This window comes from Eptesicus fuscus, chromosome 12 (assembly GCF_027574615.1).
Source record: "Eptesicus fuscus isolate TK198812 chromosome 12, DD_ASM_mEF_20220401, whole genome shotgun sequence".
In the NCBI taxonomy this organism is placed as follows: Eukaryota; Metazoa; Chordata; class Mammalia; order Chiroptera; family Vespertilionidae; genus Eptesicus; species Eptesicus fuscus.
The window spans coordinates 53,192,223-53,213,767 of NC_072484.1; the positions used below are offsets into that span (position 1 = coordinate 53,192,223).

The 21,545-nt window shown below is 58.6% G+C and overlaps 1 protein-coding gene across 4 annotated transcripts in view; it reads left to right on the forward strand.

The window, feature by feature from the left end:
- The window catches only part of NFATC1 (nuclear factor of activated T cells 1), a 99,376-nt gene that overhangs the window by 3,536 nt on the left and 74,295 nt on the right, over positions 1–21,545 (forward strand). For 3 of the 4 annotated variants that reach the window (XM_028139299.2, XM_028139307.2, XM_028139308.2), the window contains exon 2: positions 10,120–11,218. In XM_028139299.2, the coding sequence (XP_027995100.2) occupies positions 10,120–11,218 (1,099 nt within the window). Of the gene's footprint in view, positions 1–537; positions 932–10,119; positions 11,219–21,545 lie in introns of those variants that run through there. The other variant, XM_028139301.2, reaches the window with a different exon arrangement.

Sequence of the window (21,545 nt, forward strand, 5' to 3'; positions counted from 1 at the left end):
CGCGGTGTGGCGGCAGCCGAACCGGGGCCCCCTGTCCCCCCTGCGCTTTCCTGAGCCGCGTGGCTGGCGGTGGCGCGTGGGGTCCAGCCGGGATGTCGGGGCCTTGGCGGGAAGCGCCGCCTCCTTCCTCCCCGAGAGGACGGGCAGCGCGCAAGCTTTAAACAAAACACAAAGTTGCAGACAAAGTCCGTGGGCCTGGCCAGTGTCGCCACCGCTCCGGGGAGCGGGCGCTGCTCTTTGCGCCACTTGGGGTCACGGAGGAGTCGGCGGGACGTGGGGGGTCCCGGACAGGACCGCTCCCCCCGCGCACGTGGACCCTCGGGACCTCGGGACCCTCTGGGGTCTCGCCCGCGGGTGGGGCGCTAGGGCGGGACACGAGTAGCGGGCGCGCGCGAGGCTCCCGGAGTTTATTTAAAACTCGGGACGCGGCCGCCGAGCTGTTTGTGTGAACCCGGAAACGCGGGGGAGGGGCCGGAGCGCGGGCGGGGGAGGGGCGGCCGGAGTCACGTTACCGGGACCGGCTGGGCGCAGGGCGCAGGGCGCAGCCGAGCGGGGCGGCGACCACAGGTGCCCGCGGCCGGCCGGGGACCGACCCGACCCGGCCCGCACCCCAGCCCCAAACCCGATTCTGGCCGCAAACCCGACTCCGACTTCCCTGGGTCCCGGCCCCGGTCCCTGGACCCTGGCCCTGGACCCCGGCCCCGACCCTGGACCTCGGACCCTGGCAGTGACCCCTGATCCCGGACCCTGACTCCGATCCTGGACCCCGACCTCCGACCCCGGCCCTGACCCTGAACTCCAGACCCTGGACTCTGACTCGCACTCCGGACGGGCCTTCCCGACATGACGGGTCTGGAGGAGGACCAGGAGTTCGACTTTGATTTCCTTTTCGAGTTTAACCAGAGCGACGAGGGCGCCGGGGTCGCCCCAGGTGGGTCCGCGCGGGTTGGAGGTGCAGGGCCCAAGGTGCAGGGGATAACGGGGTGCAGGGTCTGGGTGTACAGGGCAGGGGTTGTGGGTCTGGGGTGCATTGTCCAGGGTGCTGGGGTACAGGGATGGAGTGCAGACCGGGGAGTGCAAGGGTTGGATGTAGAGGGTCCAGGGGTGCAGGTCCTTGTGATGCAGGGGTCGTGGGTGGGGGCTCTTGGGGTACGGGAGTCAGCAGGCAGGGCGAGGTCTGGAAGAGCCAGGCTGGGGACACAGTCTGGGGCCAGAGCAGCCCCTCCCAGTCTCTCTGCTCCTGTGTCCCTTGGTCCCGGACCCCAACCCCTGCCCAGGACAGCATCATAGTGCCCCCACTCCCGTGTCGGGTGCCAGGCCCCTGTGGAGCAGGAGGAAAACAGGTCAGGTTTAATGGAGAGTGGCGGCTGGGCCGAGGAAACCCTGTGAAGCCGCTTGGTGCCACCGCTCAGGTGTCAGGGAGCCTCGGGCCCTGCCTGTGGGTCACTTGTGCTGGTCTCTGGAGCCTTCCTGTGGAGGGGCCGCTGGCTCCAGGCGGCCGCTGCACCACTCGGGCCAGGGCACAGGAGCGTCCAAGGCCCAACTTGGACAGTGCCTGGGGACAGGTGGTGAGTGGTCACTGCCAGAGGGCAGGGGGGCCGTGGAGCCCCCCATCGGTTGGGCTCCTAGCCCCTCCCAGAAGGAAGTTAAAGTGGAAGTAGCCCAACCCTGGAGCGGGGGTGGGGGGGGGTCCTTTTCTTTCTTTCATTTTCTCTTGTCTGTCTAAATAAAGGGACCCGCTGCCCCCCAGAATGGGAGCTCTTGAATAAGAGCTGCTGAGAAATCCCAGCCTGTCTGCCAGGCCGTGGCTTGGCGAAAGCCAGGAGCCCCTTCTCAACCCTCTTTTTCTGTGGCGACTTCAGGGTCTGCTCTCGGTCAGTGCCCACGTGGCGGTGAGACGATGAGGCTGCACACAGCACACTTGGCACTATTGCCATTTCTGCAACAATTGTATAATATTTTCTATATCGTTCACCGCTCTTCTTTTAAAGACTGTAACCCCCTGGTCGTTTTTTAAAAAAATAAATGTTCTGACCAGGCCGGGGCTGCCTGATCTTCCTTACCCGCGCTCTCTAGCCGCCTCCCCGTGTCTTCCTTGGCTGTGGGTTTCCAGGCCTCGGAGGCATGGGCGCCCAGGCAGACCCGGTGGGAGAGATCTGAGGCCTGGACTCCCCCCTGGGTCTGGCTGCCTGAGGCTCGTGTGCAGCTCTCCATGGGAAGACCCTCTCCCTGAGAGTTCAACCACTTTCCCGTTCATTTAGCAAAGATGGCAAATGACAGGTGCCAGTATGGACCGCACTCCTGGCCTCTTTATGCTGTGAAAGGCCAGAATGTCACATAGTTGGGATCACACAATATGTAGCTTCTTCAGAGCAGTTCCTTGCACTTAGCAATATGCATGGAAGGTTCCTCCGGCTCTTTTCATGGCTCGACAGCTCATTTCTTTTTCGTGGTGAATAATATTCCCCTGTCCGGATGGACCCCAGCTCCTTCACCCATCACTCTTTGAAGGATGTTTTGGTTCCTTCCAAGTTTTGGCAATTATGAATAAAGTCTTTTCTTCTTGTTCTCATTAGCTGTATGTTATATTTATTAATCATTAAATTATTACATTATTATATTAAATTGTTACATTCAGTTCTCCAGCTCTGAATGGGTGATAGCAATGCCTTCACATGATCTCCGGGCTGGGCCTGGATATAAATAAATGAATGAGTGACTAATACCGAGACCAATGGTAAGCTTGGGAACACAGCTTTATTAACACATGCTGAGCACAAAAGCAGGCACCTCATCAGAAGGACAGGTCAGCCCTGGCCACAGGCAGCCCAGCCGCTCGCCTGGGTCACGATTCCTTCTGACTTGAGAGCGGAACCCTCGGTGTCCTGTCCTCCAGGGGACAGGGATGGGTTAGCCCTCGTCCCCCCCGTCACTTAGGCCACCTCACGCTCTTATTGGCTGTGTGGCACTGATGGGCTTCTGTCTTCCCTGTTCCTTCAAAGGAAGGACTGGGTCTTGGGGTTCTTTATTCCCAGAGGGCCTAGCAGGTGCAAATAGACAGTCAGCAACCATTTCTTGGGAGAAAGAAAAGAGAATTTTTAAAATAACGTGCTCTGGGCGGGGTAGGTGAGCTGTTTGCACCCATCTGTCTTCCTGTCCATTGGCCCCAACGCCCTCCTGGGGGCAGAAGGCTGGCAGTGGGTCTCCTGCTCACCTCTGGGTCTTAGGAAAGAGCTGCTTGCCGTCAGTTGGAAGGCGGGTGTGGCCCAGCTTGCCGCCAGGGCTCCTGTTTGCTTCGTTATTTTGGCCGGCCCACCACTGCCAATACTGTCACCCTGGCAACTCCGGAGGAACTTGGCCAGGCCTCTGGGTCTGGCTGGAGTCTCCCCAGCAGTCGGGCCACCTCCAGCTCAGTGCAGCCAGTCTGTGCCCCTCCGCATGCTTGGTGGGCGGCATTTCGTCGCTCCCGTGAGGAAGGGATGTCTCTGGAGGCATTTTTATCCTCAAGCCCATTCTCAGCAGTGGTGAGGGTGCCGTGAAGCGCCGGAGCCCTGCTCACGTGCAGGTCCGCCCTGCCACAGACACGGGTGGGATCCCGCCCTGGGAACTCCATCCCCCAGCAGGGAGGCCCTGGAAGCAGGGGGTGTGCGAGGTGGGGCAGGGCCTTCACCGTTTCAGGACAAGCCCCTGTATCTTGCATGCGAGCGGCCCCGCCGCCCTCAGAGACAGTTGTTTGTATGGAGGGCACTTTAATTGTGTGTTATGTTCGTCAAAGGCAGACCACAGCTAGTAAGGAGCAACGTGCTGGTTTTAGCTCCGTGAAAGCAGAATGAGAGGGAAGGACCTAAGGCGCTCCAGGCCGAGGGCCCTCAGAAGGGCCAGCGGGGCTCGCTCACGGGACATTCTGGGGGGGGGGGGGGGGGGTGCCTGCCGCTGTGCGAGGCGTTCTGGTGGCCTTTGTGGAGCCTTCTCCGGGCAACTTGCTGGGCCAGCGGTGCCCTTGGAAGCTGTCTGTCTGTCATCTGCGGGGCCCGCCCAGTCCCTGCCCTTAGGTAGCATTTCGCGCTGCTGCTCAGTAAACAGGTTTCAACGCTGGTCTGGGCATTGAGCGTGTTTTGGTTTTATTTTGTTTTGTTTCCATTACCTGCGAAATTATAATCTTGCTGCATGGGTACCAGCCCCATTGCCCCGTGGACGGGGGTCCGGCCAGGCGTTTGGGAGGACGGGGCCTGGCAGTCACTCATGTCAGTTCTATTTCTAGCCTCCTGTTCTGTGGCTCAACCCCAGCAAACACGACAGAAAAGTAAAAGTCAGTGTGTCTCTCAGAGTTTGCAAAAGACCGCAGGATGCACAGGGGCCAGAGCGGGGATTCCTGTTGGAAACGTCTGCTCAGTGGACACGTGGCCCCGCGTGTGCCGAACGTCAGCGCAGTGGGTGCTGCCCCCCCCCCCCGCCCCCACCCCGGGTCCCGCTGTCACAGCTGCGGAAGGGCAGTCCCCACAGGGTGGTCGTGGGTGCCCGCATGACGCCAGGCGCTGTTGGCCTTAACAGAAAGCACGTGGATAAAACTTCGGGGTGGTGGTTTAGAAAGAACAAAATAGTAGGGTTCTGAAGTAAATTACTTCTCCGAATGAGACGAGATCATCCTGACAACTCTGGCTTTCTAAATTTGCTGAGCGTTGGATTTGCAGTGGGCGCTGGGCCAGCCTAGGAGCCAAACAAACCCCTGCCAGCCGCCAGGCCCCGCCTGCTCACACCGTGTCCATCCTCCGGCCCCAGAGCGCCTGGTACGGTGCTCTGCCAGGAGGGTGTCGGCGCCAGAGAGAACGAGGAGAGTGAGGGGCGGGCAGCTCCTGTCTTCCCAGGATGAGCCGCGGTTTTATTACTTTTATGATAGTAAACTACTTTGAATAGGCTCCCCGTGTTTGCTTAAGCTCCTGCTGCGGCTTTGTACTCACCTGCACTGTAATTTAATGAACCCTCCTCGGCAGGGGGCCAGGGCCGAGAGCGCCAGCAGAAAATGACTCCAGTGGGTGCTGAGCTCCCCGGGGGCTCCTGACGCGGCATGAATCGGCCTGAACATCGCAGGACTGTTAAGAAAGTTACTGGAAATACTTTCATTCCATGTAAATGGGGTCCCTTGGAATAATGGAATAATTCAGACTTGAACGCAGTTGCGTTCGTAATAAAACCAAATGAAGTGGAGCGGGAAGGAAAGGGGGCCTGGCCCCGGCCGGCCGGGACTCTACCTCCTTGTGGTTTTGTTCTAAAGAGAGAACTTCGTCATCCGCTCCATGGAGTGTTCATGACGAGGTTCACCCTTTCAGGGCCTTCATTTCAAAATTTGTCTAATTACGGAGAACTCATGCTTAGGTGAGTCTTTTCTTGTTTTTAAATAAAGGCTTTGTGTTTTTTCTCCTCCTCATCGGCAGACTTAGGTTTATTTAAATGAAGGCCGCTTCCTGGAATATTCCGGTTGTCAGTGGACCCCATGCTCACACAGAACTGCCCCTCACTCTGGCCCCCCCCCCCACCTGCCAGTTTATCCCCAGCCTTCCAAGGGGCTAAGGCCTGTGGGCAGCTGTTGGGGAGCCCCCAGACTTGCTCTGCTAATGGCTAGAATTTTTTTTTTTTTTAATTCTCAGAATTACCTTCCTGCCAACAAATGGTTCAACTGTGGGATTGGCTATATCTCTTTGTTTTAATTTTTTAAAATATATTTTTATTGATTTCAGAGAGGAAGGGAGAAGGAGAGAGAGAGAGAAACATCAATGATGAGAGAAATCATTGGTCAGCTGCACGCCCTACACTGGGGATCAAACCCATAACCCGGGCATGTGCCCTGCCCTGACTGGGAATCGAACTATGACCTCGTGGCTCATAGGTCAATGCTCAACCACTGAGCCACGCTGGCTGGGCTGGCTATATCTCTTAAAATATGTTATAGATATGCATACTATTTTTTTTAGCTGGGCAGGAAGTGTAGGGATCGGTCCAAAACCTCCTCCAAGGCCCAGGAGGGGCTGGTGCCAGGCCCCCTGGAAAGGACACCCAGGGCTCCTTAGGGGCAGGACCCAGCAGTGCTGGGAGGCAACTTCATATCTACAGCCACACGTCGTATTTCCACGTGCCTCGTGCTGCGTCTCTGGAGATGGCGATTTCTCTTTGACGTGAATGTTCATTTTCTACGGACGTTCGAGCATCTGCTGCTTTGCAGATACAAAGGCTGTAACCAAACAGTGGACCCAGCGTGGGTGTGAGTGTGGGGCCCGTTCTCATGGGCAGCCCTGACTGGAGGGGATGCTTCCTTCCGTGTGTGTGTGTGTGTGTGTGTGTGTGTGTGTGTGTGTGGTAGGGCGGGGGAGGAGGGGGGTGCTTGTTTCTGTCACAGGGACGTTGCCACCTCAAGGACAAAACGTCGGGAAAGCTCTGGTCCCCAGGGAGCAAAGTCTGACCGGTGCAGGCGGGCCGTGCGGATTGTAGCTGCTGCCTGGTTCCTGCAGCCTGGGGGCTCGTGTGTGTGTGTGGGGGGGGGGGGCCTCCCAGGGACATTTCATCTGCCCCCAAAGCAGGAGGGGTGCAGAGGCCACAGGAAGTGACCCCCGGCTCTGTCTCATTGTGCCAGGAAAGTGCTTGTCCGGACTAGGAAAAGGCCAGCAAGTTCCCTGTGGGTGACCAGCCAGTGCAGGGGTGCTGGGCTGCAGAGGGGTCTGCAGGGGGCAGGTGGGACATCGGGGGACCCCCACTCCTGAAGGAGGAGCCTGGAAGGGTGTACTGCCAGCACGCTCCGGGCGGTTTAGCACCCGCTTGGGACCAAGACGCACTCGTCTGATCCGTAGTGAAGAATGCCAGAGCGAAGGCAGGCAAGCCTCCCTCTGACCTACACTTAATGTTGGGACAAGTCAAACAGAATAGAGCTGTTGGTTGGAGTCTAATCACTAAACGTCCTGCCCTATAGGTATACAATTCTGTTTCACACTTGCTTTGCTAACATCTTACGTACTGATCATTTAACGATAATAACCGTAATCACACAGTGACAGGATGGGGCTTCGCTCTTGGTCGGACTGGCTGATGTCGGACTTTACCTCCAGTCGCATGGACTTGTGGACAGACACCTGCCGGCCGCGGGGACGCCGATGTCCTTTTATTGAACTGGCAGATCTGGGGGGACACTGGGGCGTGTTGGGCCGCCACGGAGAGGACGCGGGGTGGGAACGTGCGGACGTGTCTGTGAACACAGGAGAGCGTGCGCTAAGTTGCACGTGGCTGTAAAGCAGCATTATTTACCAAGGCCGTCTTCAGACTCCCTTTGGAAGGAATACAGGTAGCATGTCGTCTCCCGGTGACTGAAGGAGTAAGATTTCCTTCTGTGGGGCTTGCCCGCCCTGGCCTGGTCCCTCTGGACAGCGCCCAGGCCTGGCCTCTTCCTGTCCAGCTCAGGCGCTCTCTGTGGTGTTCGTCATGGCCCCGGGGGTAGGTGGGGGGCGCGGGGAGACTTCTGGGTCCCTGCCTGGCGCCTGCACACGGGATGCAGGGACATCCCCACTGAGAGGTCACCATGACCCCGGTGCCTGGGGCCTCGGCAGCTGCAGCCCCCTGCCACCTCCTCCTGAGGAACCTGACCTCTGCCAGGAAGTGCCTTCCCAGGGTTATTAGCTTCTTGTTGGCGTTTTGTAAATATCATAACCAAGTTTTAACATCTGATTTCGGTTTCTGTGTTGCAAGTGTCAGTGACCAGCCCTGGCTGGTGTGACTCAGTGGGTTAGAGCATCGGCCCATGCACCGAAGGGTCAAGGGTTCCATTCCCGGTCAAGGGCATGTACCTGAGTTGCAGATTTGATCCGTGCCCCGATCAGGGCACGTGCGGGAGGCAACCAGTCGATGTGTATCTCACATTGATGTTTCTCTCTCTCCCTCTCCTTCCCTCCCACTCTCGCTAAAAATCAATGGGGAAAAAAAAAATATCCTCTACTGAGGATTTACAAACAGCAAAAAGTGGTGGTGAGCCTGTGAGGGTGCCGGTCTGTGCCGGGGCCACTGTGCATGCTGGTGGCATGGGCGTGGCGTCCAGGACTGGCAGCAGAGCGGGGCACTGGCATTGGAGTCAGGCCTCCCCCGGTCCTCTCGCCCTGTGGACACGAGGCTCACCCTTTTTTCATGTGACTGTCCCCAGTGTCCCGCTGGCGCCTGGGAACACACGGGGCCCCGGATGGCGAGGACCAGCATGCTCAGGACATTGCTCTGTGGACGTGGAGCTGCAGGGCCTGACAGGCACACCCCGAGCAGGAGGCATCCCTGCTGCTCCAGCCTCTAACTTTCTCAACCGTAGCTTTGTTTTCTCTTCCTTGTCACGCCTCTGTGTCCCCCGGGGGCTCTTTGGAACCTGGCACCCGTTTTGAGCATCTGGAACACTGTTGCTCTCTCTCCAAAGGGCTGCTCGCAACACAGGGTTGAAGCGGCTGTGGGTTCTCCCCAGGCTGCCCGGAGGGGCCGGGCCTGCAGTCTTGGGAGCAGCCAGTGTTTTTACCAGGGGGATTTAGCACCATCGAAGCAAGAGCCTCTCGATGGCAAGGATTACAAGACTGGATGATCGAGGGCGGTGGATGGCTGCTTTTGGAAACGAGTGGGTCCAGCCTGTTTGGTGTCTGCACCCATTCCTGTTAGCAAGGGCCCTGGGGTGTGGACCAGCACCCTGAGATCCAGCGTGCTGGTGTCTGACACAGCACAGCCATCCAATAAGACGTCTTCGGTGGGTCACTGCGGCGGGAGCCAGGATAGAATTTCCTTGTGGGTGTTTCCATTATTTAGCGACCTGGATATCCGCTCTACCGCACACAATAATACAGAACAAAGACATTACAACAAGTCTTTTCAAACTGGAAATCCAGAGTGGCTTTTCTGGTAAAAATTACTAATTACACTAGTAATGATTTTTTAAAATATCTTGTTGAGGTTATAATTAGCATATAATGATTCTTAAATCCAGCTGTGTGCCAATATTATCTGCTTTGTTTTTATTAAAGGAGGGATTTTCTAGGTCATGAGCCACCATCACAGCTTATATGAGAGAAACCCCAGAATCTGCTTCCATCCAACTCTTGGGGTGATTTCTTTGTAGCTGGTGATTAGAGCAGCTCAACAGTGACTAGTCTGTTAAAACCTCTTTAAATCCACAGGTCCCTCTATCTAAACCCACTACTCAACCCACCCACCCATCCATCATCTATCCATCCAGTCATCTACCCACGAATTCAACATCTATCCATCCACTTATCCACCCATCCATCCATCCATCATCCATCCATCCACCGACCCACCTCTCCATTCATCCACCCACTCACCCATTCATCTACCTGTCCATCCACCTATACATCCACCCATACGTCTGTTCATCCATCCATACATCTGTTCATCCATCCATTCACCCTCCCATCTATCCCTTCATCCATCCATCTATCCATCCATCCACTTATCCACCCCCTTGTTCATTACATCCATTCTTCAATTCATCTATCCATCCACCCACTCACCTACCTACCCATCTGTTATTCAACTATCCATCCACCCACCCATCTGTCAAACGAATTGAGCACCCTTTATGTGCCAGGCACAGTCCTAGGCTCTGAAGACAGTGAACCACAGTAGATTGAGGCAGGCAAAGGCTCCAGCCTTCAGGGAACTTAGTTTTCTGCTGGTGACAGAGATGAGGCACAAGATGATGATGAGTACTAAGGAGAGGAAACCAGCTGGGGAAGGGCTCATTCAGAATTCTGACAGAGCTGTTGGGGAGGCAACTTTTGAGCAAAGAGCAGAAAAAAGCAGGGAGGCCATTGGTGCTGCTCTGGGAGGAAGGATGTTGGGCCGAGGGCAGCCGAGTGAGGGGCTGTGTGCTGGAGTGGAGACGGGGGAGGCCGGGAAGGGTCCCAGGAACCTCATTGCCTGGACAGGTTCCCCCGGGGAGGCCGTCGGAGCTGCGTGAGCACCGCACTGCTGGGGGTGAGGCCTGGAGCTGTGCGGAGACGTGGGACCCGATTCTGAGGCTCACGGGGCTGTGGGTTTGCATGTTTGATGACTGGCCCCCTCATGTCATCTTTCCCTTTTCCCTTTTCCTTCCAGAGCATTACAGCTATGTGTCCTCCACCCTCAGTCCGGGCCTGCCCCTGCCCACGGCGCACCCCTCACTGCCAGTGCAGTGCCACGACATGCAGACGTCAGCCCCCGGCCTCTCAGCCATGGCGGCCGCGAGCCACCCCGCGGGGTACGGAGCTGCCGTGGACGGCGGGCCCTCGGGCTACTTTCTGTCTTCCGGCCACGTCAGGCCCAACGGAGCCCCGGCCCTGGAGAGCCCCCGCATTGAGATAACGTCCTACCTGGGGCTGCACCACAACAACAACCAGTTTTTCCACGACGTGGAGGTGGAGGATGTGCTTCCCAACTCCAAACGCCCCCCTTCCACCGCCACCCTGAACCTGCCCAACCTGGAGGCCTACCGGGACCCCTCCTGCCTGAGCCCGGCCAGCAGCCTGTCCTCGCGCAGCTGCAACTCCGAGGCCTCGTCCTACGAGTCCAACTACTCGTACCCGTACGCGTCCCCACAGACGTCCCCTTGGCAGTCCCCCTGCGTGTCCCCCAAGACCACAGACCCCGAGGAGGGCTTTCCCCGAGGCCTGGGGGCCTGCAGCCTGCTGGGCTCCCCGAGACACTCACCTTCCACCTCGCCCCGCACGAGTGTCACAGAGGAGAGCTGGCTGGGGGCACGCACCTCCAGGCCCTCGTCCCCGAGCAACAAGAGGAAGTACGGCCTCAATGGCCGGCAGCTGTCCTGCTCCCCGCACCACTCCCCCACGCCGTCCCCGCACAGCTCGCCGCGGGTCAGCGTCACGGACGACACGTGGCTGGGCAACACCACGCAGTACACCAGCTCGGCCATCGTCGCCGCCATCAACGCCCTGAGCACCGACAGCAGCCTGGACCTGGGCGACGGCGTCCCCATCAAGGCCCGCAAGACCGCCCTGGACCACTCTCCCTCGGTGGCGCTCAAGGTGGAGCCGGCGGGCGAGGACCTGGGCACCACGCCCCCCGCGTCTGACTTCCCGCCGGAAGAGTTCCCCCCCTTCCAGCACATCCGGAAGGGCACCTTCTGCGACCAGTACCTGTCGGTGCCACAGCACCCGTACCCGTGGGCCCGGCCCAGGTCCCCCACGTCCTACGCCAGGTGAGCGGGTGGGGTGGGCCCAAGGCTGGAGGTGAGCGTGCAGGTGCCGCAGGGCTCGAACTCCTGCACCTCAGAACCAGAATCACCTCCCCAGCACCGGGGTTTGCTGCCACTTTGGGGAGTCTCGTCTTTAGCAGCATCACCCATCTCAGCCCTCCATGTCACGTGGCTCTCTCCCTGGTGTCTCAGTGTCCAAATTGACGTCTTTATAAGGACACAGTCGTAGTGGCTGCAGCCCAGCCTCCAGACATCACTCACCCCCTGACAGGCCCACCTGCAAATAAATTCACATTCTAGGGAGTGGGGTTAGGGCTCCTGCGTACAGAGTCCGGGGCACACAGAGTTTACAAACACATGCGCTTGGCGTTTGTTTTGCGAAACCAAACGATCCCTGTCCTGTTTGTTTTCGCCTCCTACTCACCCACTTCCCGTCTCCACCTTATTGCTGTCAGCGCTGGGTGCAGATGGGCCTCAGCGCAGCACTCCCGAGTGAGCGAGCTAGTGGCAGCCGCTCCCTGCCGTGCCCACGTGCCCACGCTGTTTGGAGAACAACGCAGCCGCCTCCTCCCCAGAGACGCACCAGTCCCTGCAGGCTGGTGACGGGGAGCTCAAGCATGTTCCCAGCCTCCCGTCTTGGGTTGTTGATTTCTCTCTTTAACGGCGTGTGGGGCCGCTGGGGCTCAGCTGGGTCCGCTCACTCAGCCCCGCGTCTTTATTTTTAACTGAACAGCTTTCCCAGCAGGTGGGCCGCTAACGACCCCGGGCGCGTGCAGCCCCGGCGGCATTGTGACGGGGCGTGAGGCGTCCCCCCCGTGCCTCCCGTGCGTGGCACCGTGTGACAGGGGCGGCGGCCGCCTCAGGAGGAAGCCCCTGTGACCTCCAGGAAGAGGCCCTGCGTGTGGTTTCAGGGGGTGAGCTCAGTGTTTGGCTGGAGGGATTCTGGAAGCGAGATGGGCGCAGGGCCCTGGCTTCCCGCGGGGCGCCCGGGGCGAGGAGGGTGAGCAGGAGGGCTGGGCGCTGCGGGACCCTCCCGAGGAGACCTGACAGGTTGTCAAGCAGCCGGTGCTGATGGTTAGGGGTCAGGATTCAGAGAGAAAGCAAACACGAGCACTGACTTTCCTTGACGTGCGTTAGGGCGCGTCCCCGCTTTTATCCCCACGTCTGCTTCCAACGTATAGAGTTCAAAAGGCTGGTATTTTCAAAGGTGTCGAACCTGGGATTAATGAATGGACGTGGGAACTTAAAACCCATTTGGAGGCGTTTTTATAAATTTAAGGCTGGTTATGCCTGATGCGCTACTTTATGGCTTTTACGTGAAGAAGAATGAGAATGTTCAGAAGCTAACCGCCTCCAGTCCGGAGCCGCCCACGTGTCCCAGTGTATGACCTTCTGCGTGTTCCTGGACCACGAAGGTCATAGGCATTGCCATGGGCTCCACTCCAATCTGGACATCCAAGGCAGAGTGCCGTCGGCAACAGATCGCGGTAACCTTGCGCAGGAAGATGACCGTAGTGAGGGGGTGTTAAGACGTTGTAAGAACTCCGGGAAACCTTGCGTGCTCGTTGTCAGGGGGGCTGGGACCAAATACCAGACTGGCTCCCTCGAGACCTCCCTCCTGGGCGTGTGGACACTCGTCAACAACCTGTCTCTCCTTTGTCCTCCTTCTCTGTCTGTCTCTGTGTCCGAATTTCTCCCACCGAGGAGGACGTAGACACTTGGGTCAGGGCCCGCCCAAGGACCTCACTTTGTAACTTGATCCCCTGGAAAGACCCCGAGTCCACACGCAGTCCACACCGAGGTCCCGGGGCGCGGACTCCACCACCTGTGAATTTGGGGTGAGGCGGCCTCTCCCTTCTAGGTGCACTGGCGTGTTCCCGGCGGGTGGCCGTCTGCACGACCAGCCCGTGTTTATTTAATTCGCGGCCGGAAAGCAGGTGCCCTTCGTCCCTGTCATGCCTTGGCCGCCGGACCGCTCTTTATCTCTCGGTTGCAGAGCGGAGTCCGGTGTGCCGCCCCTGACATTCCTGTGCGCTCACAAAGCCCGAGGCAGGCACGAGTCGCCCCTACGGGGTGAGGCTAACCTTTCCCACCGTTGGGGCCCCACAGCCAATATGTTTCCTGGTCCCGGCCGGCCGTCTGTTTCCCTGCGACCTGTCCGCTGGTGCTTGGGGGCAGCGAGGCCCTGTGGGAGCCAGAGGGGAGGGCGGCCAGACTTCCTTCCCGAGAAAGTGCAGCCAGCGCCAGACGTCAGCAGGTCAGCCACGCAGCGGACGCCGCTGCCGTGATGGTGCAGTCTGGGCGGGGAACCTGCCACCTCCAGCCCCCGCCCTCCGTTCAGGGCCTCTGTACCCAGTTACTCATGTCCCCCCAGGAAAAGGGGCATCAGTGCCGGGTGAGCCTGAGGGCGCTGTGGCGTCGTTTCCCTGCTGGGTGGGCAGAGCGTCTGGCAGGCCCAGGGGGTCAAGACGATGCTGACTTCTTGCTTCAGTTGGATTTGGTAGAATTTCATAGTTCTAGAGTTCAGACTTGCTTAGAGTTCAGTGGAATGACGCTTCTGTTCTTCGAGCTCAGGCAATGCACTGAAGTTACCGCTGACTCCCGAGTTCCCCATAGAAAATCAGAGTTTTAGTGTCCAGGTCAGGCCCTGAGCCTCTTGGGAAGGCAAGGGGATTCTTCCCGCCCCACTTCTTTCTGCGGTGATGGTGCTGCTGCTGATGGCGGCGCCCCCGGGCCCACCTTGTTAGAAGGCGAGGCCGCCCGTGGGCGCGAGAGGCTGCCCGGTGCAGGGGCCCCGAGGGTGCAGGGGCCAGGGCAGCGGGCGCGTCTGGGGCCTGTGACTGCATTTGATGTTTTCTAGGTGGTATTTGCAGATGTGCCTTTAGCCGGTTTCCTATTAACCTAAAGGGGCTGAGCGTCTGCCACGGGCGCTGGATGGCGTCCGTGCCCAGGGTTCGTCTCTGTGCATGAGAACGTTTAGTTTCTTTCTGATCCAGGTCATGGAAAGTTCCAACTTCGGGGGTTTAATGTCTGTAGCGCCGGGACCCCCTCTGAATCTGCCGGGAGCGAGGCAGAGTCACGTGAGGACGTAGACATAACGCTGGTTTTGGAAGGCGGAGCGTGTTCCATGCGTCTTGTCTGATGAGGTTCCTGGGCGAGCAGCTGGCGTTTTGACTTTCATGCTCACAAAACACGAAGGGCTGCGATGAGCTTGACGCACAGTGTTTACTCGGAGCCGAAGGGTTCGGTGGCCTGGGGACTACGTCCAAATCCATGGATTTTAGATGCTGTGCCTTTTAGGTTTTGGGCTGTGATATGGATGATTTCAGAAATATTCATAACTTTTGTGCTAGGCAGAAGTGTTGGCTTCATAAAACTGCTGAAGCCTGTTGCATTTATAAGTTATCTGACTATTTTCAGATTTACCCCTTCAGAAGCATATGTTCTAAAGTCGGAGTGAGATTAAATAAACCCGTAGTCAAGTCACCACTCCAGCTGGCAGCTCCTTCCACAGAGGTCTCGGCTCTGGCCGGGCCGTGTGCCTCGGTGGTCCGTGTCAGGCCAGCCCACCCCGGGCAGCAGGATGTCGCTTCTGGGTTTTTTTTCCTTTCCTGACCCAGCGGAAGGGGCACGGCACCTGCACGCCATGAGAGGAAGCTCCCTGACGGTCTTTGGGGGGATGCCGCGGGGACACAGTTGGAGTCGGCACAGCTCCGAGTGCCGACAGGACGGAGCTCAGAGTCCGGGCCCCTTGCTCAGGCCCCCGGTTCGCCCGCGCTAAAGCCTGTGGTCACCTGACTCAGAGCTGCCCCTCACTGGGTCCCTGCAACCAGAGACCCGGCTAGGTGTCCATCTCCCGGGAGCATCCTCTGGGGCAGGTGGGACCCCAGAGACGGAAGTCCCCACGAGGCCCAGAGACTCAACCCAGCCACAGCACTTTCTAGAGGGTGAACTTGGTGTTGGACGAGCAGGAACCGGGGGCTGTGTGCTGTTGTTGGGGGCATGTGAGATGATGGTGTCCACTTGTGCATGAGCACGTGTCAGGTTGGGGGGGACGGAGCCAAGCCACGTCCCTCTGAGCCTGCTCGGTAGCATTCAGGCAGCTCACAGCTTTCTTCCTGGCAGCTGTGAGCGGACCCAAACACCTTCGCTCCTCGTGTCGTTTCTTCTGGTCCCACAGAGTTCACAGCTGACCCCTGGGAGGTGTTGCCGTCCTGACTGCCAGCCTGAGCGTTTACCTGACAGTCACACCTGGGACTGTGAGTGAGCGGCCGAGGGAGGGCCGAGGGCGGGGCTTGCTTCACCTGCACAGCCCTCCCCAGGCGTGCGTGCAGGGTGTGGGCCCTGGGTTCCCTGCTGAGGGGATTCTGTGAGTGTCAGTTATTAGGAGAAAGAGGGGCCGCGGCACTTCGGTGTCCTGGACAGGATACAGTAATTCGGATCTTTTTTGCTTTACACTCAGATGTTTAAGTCGAGCTGTTGAGATCTGAAATGCTGCCTACTATCAGAGAATAATCCAAATGCCAGACGAGTTACAGCCGTGCGACTGGCCAGTACCTGGTCTGCCCTGCTCGTGTCCCTGAGTGCGTGCCGGGCGGAGGCTGCGCTTGGGTCTCCCGTGCCGGACCTGGGCGCCTCTGGTGTCCGGTGTCGACATTTCCCCCCCTGCCCAGAGGTGGGAAGGATGTGTCCAGTGAGGACGTGTGTCACTGACCGCAGGCAAAGCAGAGCGGGTTCTGCGCCGACCTTTCCCTCCGAGCAGAGTGGTGGGGAGGGCCCTTCACCGTGGAGCCGGCAGCGAGCCCCGTGGCCGACGTGCGCCCGCGCCCTGGGGAAACCAGATAGCGCCTTGCCTGGGAGATTAAAATTTAATCGGGAGACGGCGGTTGTCTCCCGTTAAAACTAGACCGTCCGTGTAATTAATGGGACTTGTTTGCCGGTGTTCTTGGGTTCCTGAGCCAGAGTGGTTTTGTTGTTGTTGTTGTTGTTGTTTGCTAATCCTCACCATTGGATGTTTTTTGGCTGGTTTTGAGGGAGTGGAAGGTGGGGGAGGGGAGAGAGAGAAACATCGATATGTCCCATCGATTGGTTGCCTCCCACACCCACCCTGACTGGGGCCGGGGTCAAACCTGCACCCAGGGACATGCCCGTGACTGGGAATAGAACCCGTGACCCTCGTTGGGCAGGCCGACGCTCCGACCACGGAGCCGCGCCAGCCAGGGCCGAAGTGCTTTTCTATGTCACAGTGCGGTTTGCTGTTTTATCAGTGCATCTAAAATGCCTCTGGACGCTGGGCTGACCCAGGTACAAGGTGGCTTTCAGTAAAGAAAGCGATGAGATTTCCTGTCGAGTCCAGGCTGCTCTGTGCTCTGATATGACCTACATGTGGGGTATGGGGTGTGGGATGTGGGGTGTGGGGCAGACCCACGTCCGTGGTGAGGACACCATGCAGAGAACGGGGAAGGGCCGACACGGCTATGTCGGCCGAGCACCACGAGGATGCAGCTGTCGGGCGTCTCTAAGCCGTGGCACCTACAAGCTGGCCTCTGTAGACACGGCCCCGCCGGCCCGTGAGGAGCAGGCTCTGGTCTGTGCAGAGGGAGACGGTCACACACTCGGGGTCAGAGGCAGTGGCCAGGCAGCATCCCGGGGTTTCGTGTGTGTGGCTGCTTTACCTTTCCGGACGTTGTTGAAGGCCTGCGGGGGGGACAGCTCGGTTCTCTCCTGGGTGCCCAGGGCCTGCAGACCTCACCATAGGATCTCCAGAATCGGAGGTTGCGTCTCAGGCCCTGGGTGGCACGCGGGGTGGTTGTGCCCTGGGAGGCCCTGCGCAGCGTGGAAATGCCCGGCGTCCGCCCGAAAGTCGCTTTCCACGGGTGAGTAGGAGGTGTGGGGTGGGCACCTGTACCGATGCCCTGTTTCCCTGGAGCTCAGGGCTCTGCGTGTCGGAACGTGTGGTCCGGGGTCAGAGGACACAGGCGAGGAGCGGCCAGCGTGAATCAGAGCTCTCCTGTCGCAGGGCAGGAGCCCAGCAGGTGAGCAGTCAGTGTCCCCAGGTTCTGCCCCTGGGAGCCACCCACCCCCAGGTGTAGGGAACGTCCCAGGTTATTAGAGGCATCGCTTTCGGTGGGAAGAGCCTGCCTTCGTGGGTCAGGGGACGGCTGAGCTGGGTGGTTCGGGTGCAGCTCTGCCCACAGCTGCCTCTGGGGACCCAGAGACCCTGCCTCAGTGGCCCCAGAACTGTGCTGATCCCCGTTTTTAAACAAGAGAGAGAGAGAGAACAGACTAAACAAGAGACAGCGAGGAGCCTCCGGCTGCCGCCCTGAGGAAACGTCGAAGGTTCGGCCCGGCTCCCTCCAGCGCTGACTCCCCTGCGGTGGATTTGCGCCCTGCCAAGTCCAGAGTGTGTGGCTTCGGCGCCGTTAGCCGTGTCGGCGCCATGAAAAGGCTCTCCGGTTTCCTCAGTGGCAGGACGTGTGGGCTTTACCTCTTAGAAAACTGAGAACGGAGAGGTTTTACCCAAACGGCTGAAACTGCCTCCCCGCTGGGTTCCTACCACGGAAGGAAAACCTCTCACCCACAGGGGTGATCTGAGACTCTCACTGAGCTCAGCGGGTGGGGCGACTGACGTGAGCGTGAGTCTCAGACCCGGGGGTGCAGCCGTGTACAAGTGGGTGCCCCTCGCTGAGACCGGCAGGGCTGGTGAGGGGCACGGGGCGGCTGGCTCTGGAAACAGTGTATTGTGTGGGGTTATCCAGGGAGCCTTCTCCACTGGAGAGCTCTTAGGAGTGTGGGTCAGCGAAGAGACAGCCGGGCTCTGAAGCCCTCTGAGCGGAGGTGGTGGAGATGGAGGACCGAGTCTCGCAGGGGCCGCTCGGCGTGTCCTTCTCTCGCGCCTGGGGCCGTTCGCTCTCTCTTACGAAGGATGTTGAGCTCGTGGTCATTACAGACACGTGGCAACTAGCTCGGGGTCGGCCGGTCTCAGCACCCCTCCGCCCCCCTGCCCCCCGCTAGTGTGCCCTGACGTCATTTGGCCTTTTCTCTAAACATTCAGTGTGAGATAAAAGACGGGACTCGTTTTTAGAATTATGGTCCCGTAGCTATCATGTTAGATACCAACAAGTAACTTAAAAGTAACCCCTTAGGGCCATCGAGCGAGCCGTGGGCTCCGGCCTGGCCTCTCTTCCTCGCTGCCGCTGAGGCACACGGTACCTTGCCGCTTTGCTCCCCGAGTTCAGCTGGGATGAAGCCTGGCGCTTCCCCGGGTTCTTCGGGTTGCCACGCGCCGCCTGGCTACTCGTCTGTCCCGTGTTCCGTGTGTTTTTCTCAAATTGGTGCGGGATCTGGGGGATTGCTGGGACTCTGGCTTCGTGTTTGGCCGCGTGGTGAGTGCCCTCGGGCGGCGGGCCTGTGTCTCTCTCCCTGGCCACTGAGGAAATGGCCTGAAGGTGGTTTTCAATTTTAAATTGAGAGGCTCGGTTTTAAGGTCTGGCTTGTGCTTGCTCTGCCCCCTCAGTCCTGGGATCTCAAGGGGGTGGGGGGTGGGGCTCTGCCAGTCCAGGGGCCCGAGAGGAGGTGGGACGGCTCATGAGCCTGAAGCACCATCGTCAGCAGTGAATTGTCCCCAGGCCACCTGGTTCTGGGTTCTGGGGTACACCTGCCGGTCTCAGTATTGGTTCCCGTCGGTGGGGGTGCGTCTGAGCTTCCAGGTCCCCCGTGCGGGTGGGGAGGCAGGACCGTCGCAGGGAACGGGGATGCTGAGCTGCATCCGTGGAGACCGTGGACGTCGGCGAAGGGTCTGCACAGAGAAGGGTGTCCTGTGAGCCCCGGGGGCTCCACGAGCGGAGCAGGGCCCCACACGGGTGCTGCTGCGTACCTGGCTGTTCATGAAACCCTCCCGCTGCAGACAGACCAGCTCCCCGAGCCGGTGGGCGGCCGGAGCTGGATAGGAAGAAGCCCTTCCTGTGGGTCCCCACGGCCGACTTCTCAGATGCAGCCGAGGGGGTGGGCAGCCGGCCAGCCGGGTGGGAAAGCGTGGCCCCCGGTAGTAGACACAGACGGAGGAAAACCCTGAGTGCCTCTCCCATTTTGGATCACAGTGTGTAGGTGGTCTTGCTGCTACTGTGAACAGTGTTTAAAAGAATCCTTCACACGTTTTCTATGTGAAGGAAACGCAAAAGCTCAGTAAAAAACGAAAGGCTTTTCTCATGGGAAACGGAGGTCACAGCAGCCCCGAGAGCTGGGTGATTCAAACCGGGAGCGCCCGCATCTTTTCCACCTGGGGAGGCCGCGCCCACGCACAGCAGACTCCGGGCAGCTATGACTCGCTTCCCTGTGTTATCACCGGAGGCGTCCCCAGCGAGGGGGCGGGGCTGGCGCATCACTGGCAGAGACCGGGGAGCCAGCGGGGCCACCCTTCACCTGGCTCCTGCCCATGACCCCAAGGGTGTCAGTGACAGTGACAGGCACTCCGCACGGACGGGCGGACTCGAGCCGGGGCAGCTGGCCAGCCCTCCGGGAGGTGGGGATGAGGTTAGTAGAACGTGCTCTGATTCTCACACACAGGCCCAACGATCAGCATTTAAAAACGTTTTGTTTTGCAAGAATCCCAGATTCACAGAAAATGGCAGAGATCCGTGTCCCCTTCCGCCAGCATCCCTGTAACCAATGCGTGTGTGTGTGTGTGTGTGTGTGTGTGTGTGTGTGTGTGGTGCCGCGGAGGAGACCAGGGTACGGAGGACAGGCTGTGTCCCAGCTTTTCTTAGAACCTTATCCATCTCCCAGCAGCTGAGCGAGGTGGTGTTACTGTCACCCCCATTTTACAAGGGAGGAACCTGAGCAAGAAGTCAGGAGACAGATGTAATTCTCCGGAAGCCGCCCGGCTGGTCCGGAGCAGGCTTTCTCTGGAAGAGCAGCCGCGAGGGCTCTGCAGGGTCGGCCTTCGCGGCCTCCGACCTGCCCCTGGGCCCTGCGCCAGGCCAGGCCCGGCTGGCGCCTTTGGGGAGGAAGGTGTTCGAGACTTTGCACGTCAAAGGCGGCGTTAGCCAGCCCTGCGCCCAAGACCGTTCCCGATCGGTCCTCCGCGTGCACGACTCGTGTTGTGGTTTTGAATTTGCTCCTCACACGATGCTCACACCGCCACGTCCCACTGTTTATGAAATCATTAGGTTTTACCTTACAGGTGACCACAGCGGCCCGGCGAGGTGAGCACCGTGTGCCGCAGGCGACTCTGTGTAGGACAGTCACCGTCCCTCCCGAGTGGTCTTCGCAGACCCCAGAGGGCAGGCTGTTGGGATGGGCCGGGCCTGGAGCTAGGGGCCTGGGGCCACACTGCCTTTAATAAAACGCAGGGTAAGAAATCAGGACGTGTGGAATCTGGAGATTTTCATCAGTACTCCTGCTGGTGGCATGGAAATATTTACCTTCATTTTATTTATTTTTGTTTGTTTGTTTATGTTTTGTTTTGTTTTTAATCCTCACCCCAGGATATTTTTTCCTTTGATTTTTAGAGTGTGTGGGAAAAAGGGGAGAGAGGGGAGGGGGGAGGAGGAAGAGAAACATGGATGTGAGAGCCGGGGATTGAACTTGCAACCCAGGCACGTGCCCTTGACCAGGAATCAAGCCCAAGACTTTTCGATGGGCAGGCCGATGCTCCAACCACTGAGCGACACCAGCCAGGGCACGTGTGACTTCTAAAAAATTGAATGAAGCGGAAGGCGACTTGGAAGCACAGACATGTCTGTTGAGCCAGCAAAGCTGGGGCTGACGTTCCTGACGGCAGAGCTGGGGCGGGGCTGTGAGGAGGGAAGAGGGATGGCCGCGAGTCACCGCATCGCCCAGCCGCCGGCTGGCACGTTTCGCCCGAATCAGAGACACACTCGCACTTTATGTGGAGCTGCCACGTTCATGCTGAACATTTCCAGGCAAAAGCAATCATTTTAATCGTCCACGATACAGTATTTATTTTGTGAACCATTCTAACTTTAAATTGTGCACACAGTGTGTGGCTAACTCTCAGCGAGACAAGAGCACGTTCTTCACACAGATTCATTCTGTAACATCCAAGTGCGAAGCGGTCTGTCTAGAAGACACGTTGCCCTTCACCCACGAGTGAGGAGTTGACTTTCCTCCTCCGTTCCTCCCGCCCCCTCACCGTCTCTCACGCTCTCTCTTTTCTTTTCTTTTTTTTTAATTTTCTGGGAATCAGATGGACCTAACTTTTTGTTTCTTTTTTTTTCTATTTATAGTAAAAGATAGTAGTCTTGTCACCTAGGTCAGCAGTTTATACACAATAATGCAACATAGAAACAGCACGTTGATACTCTAGACC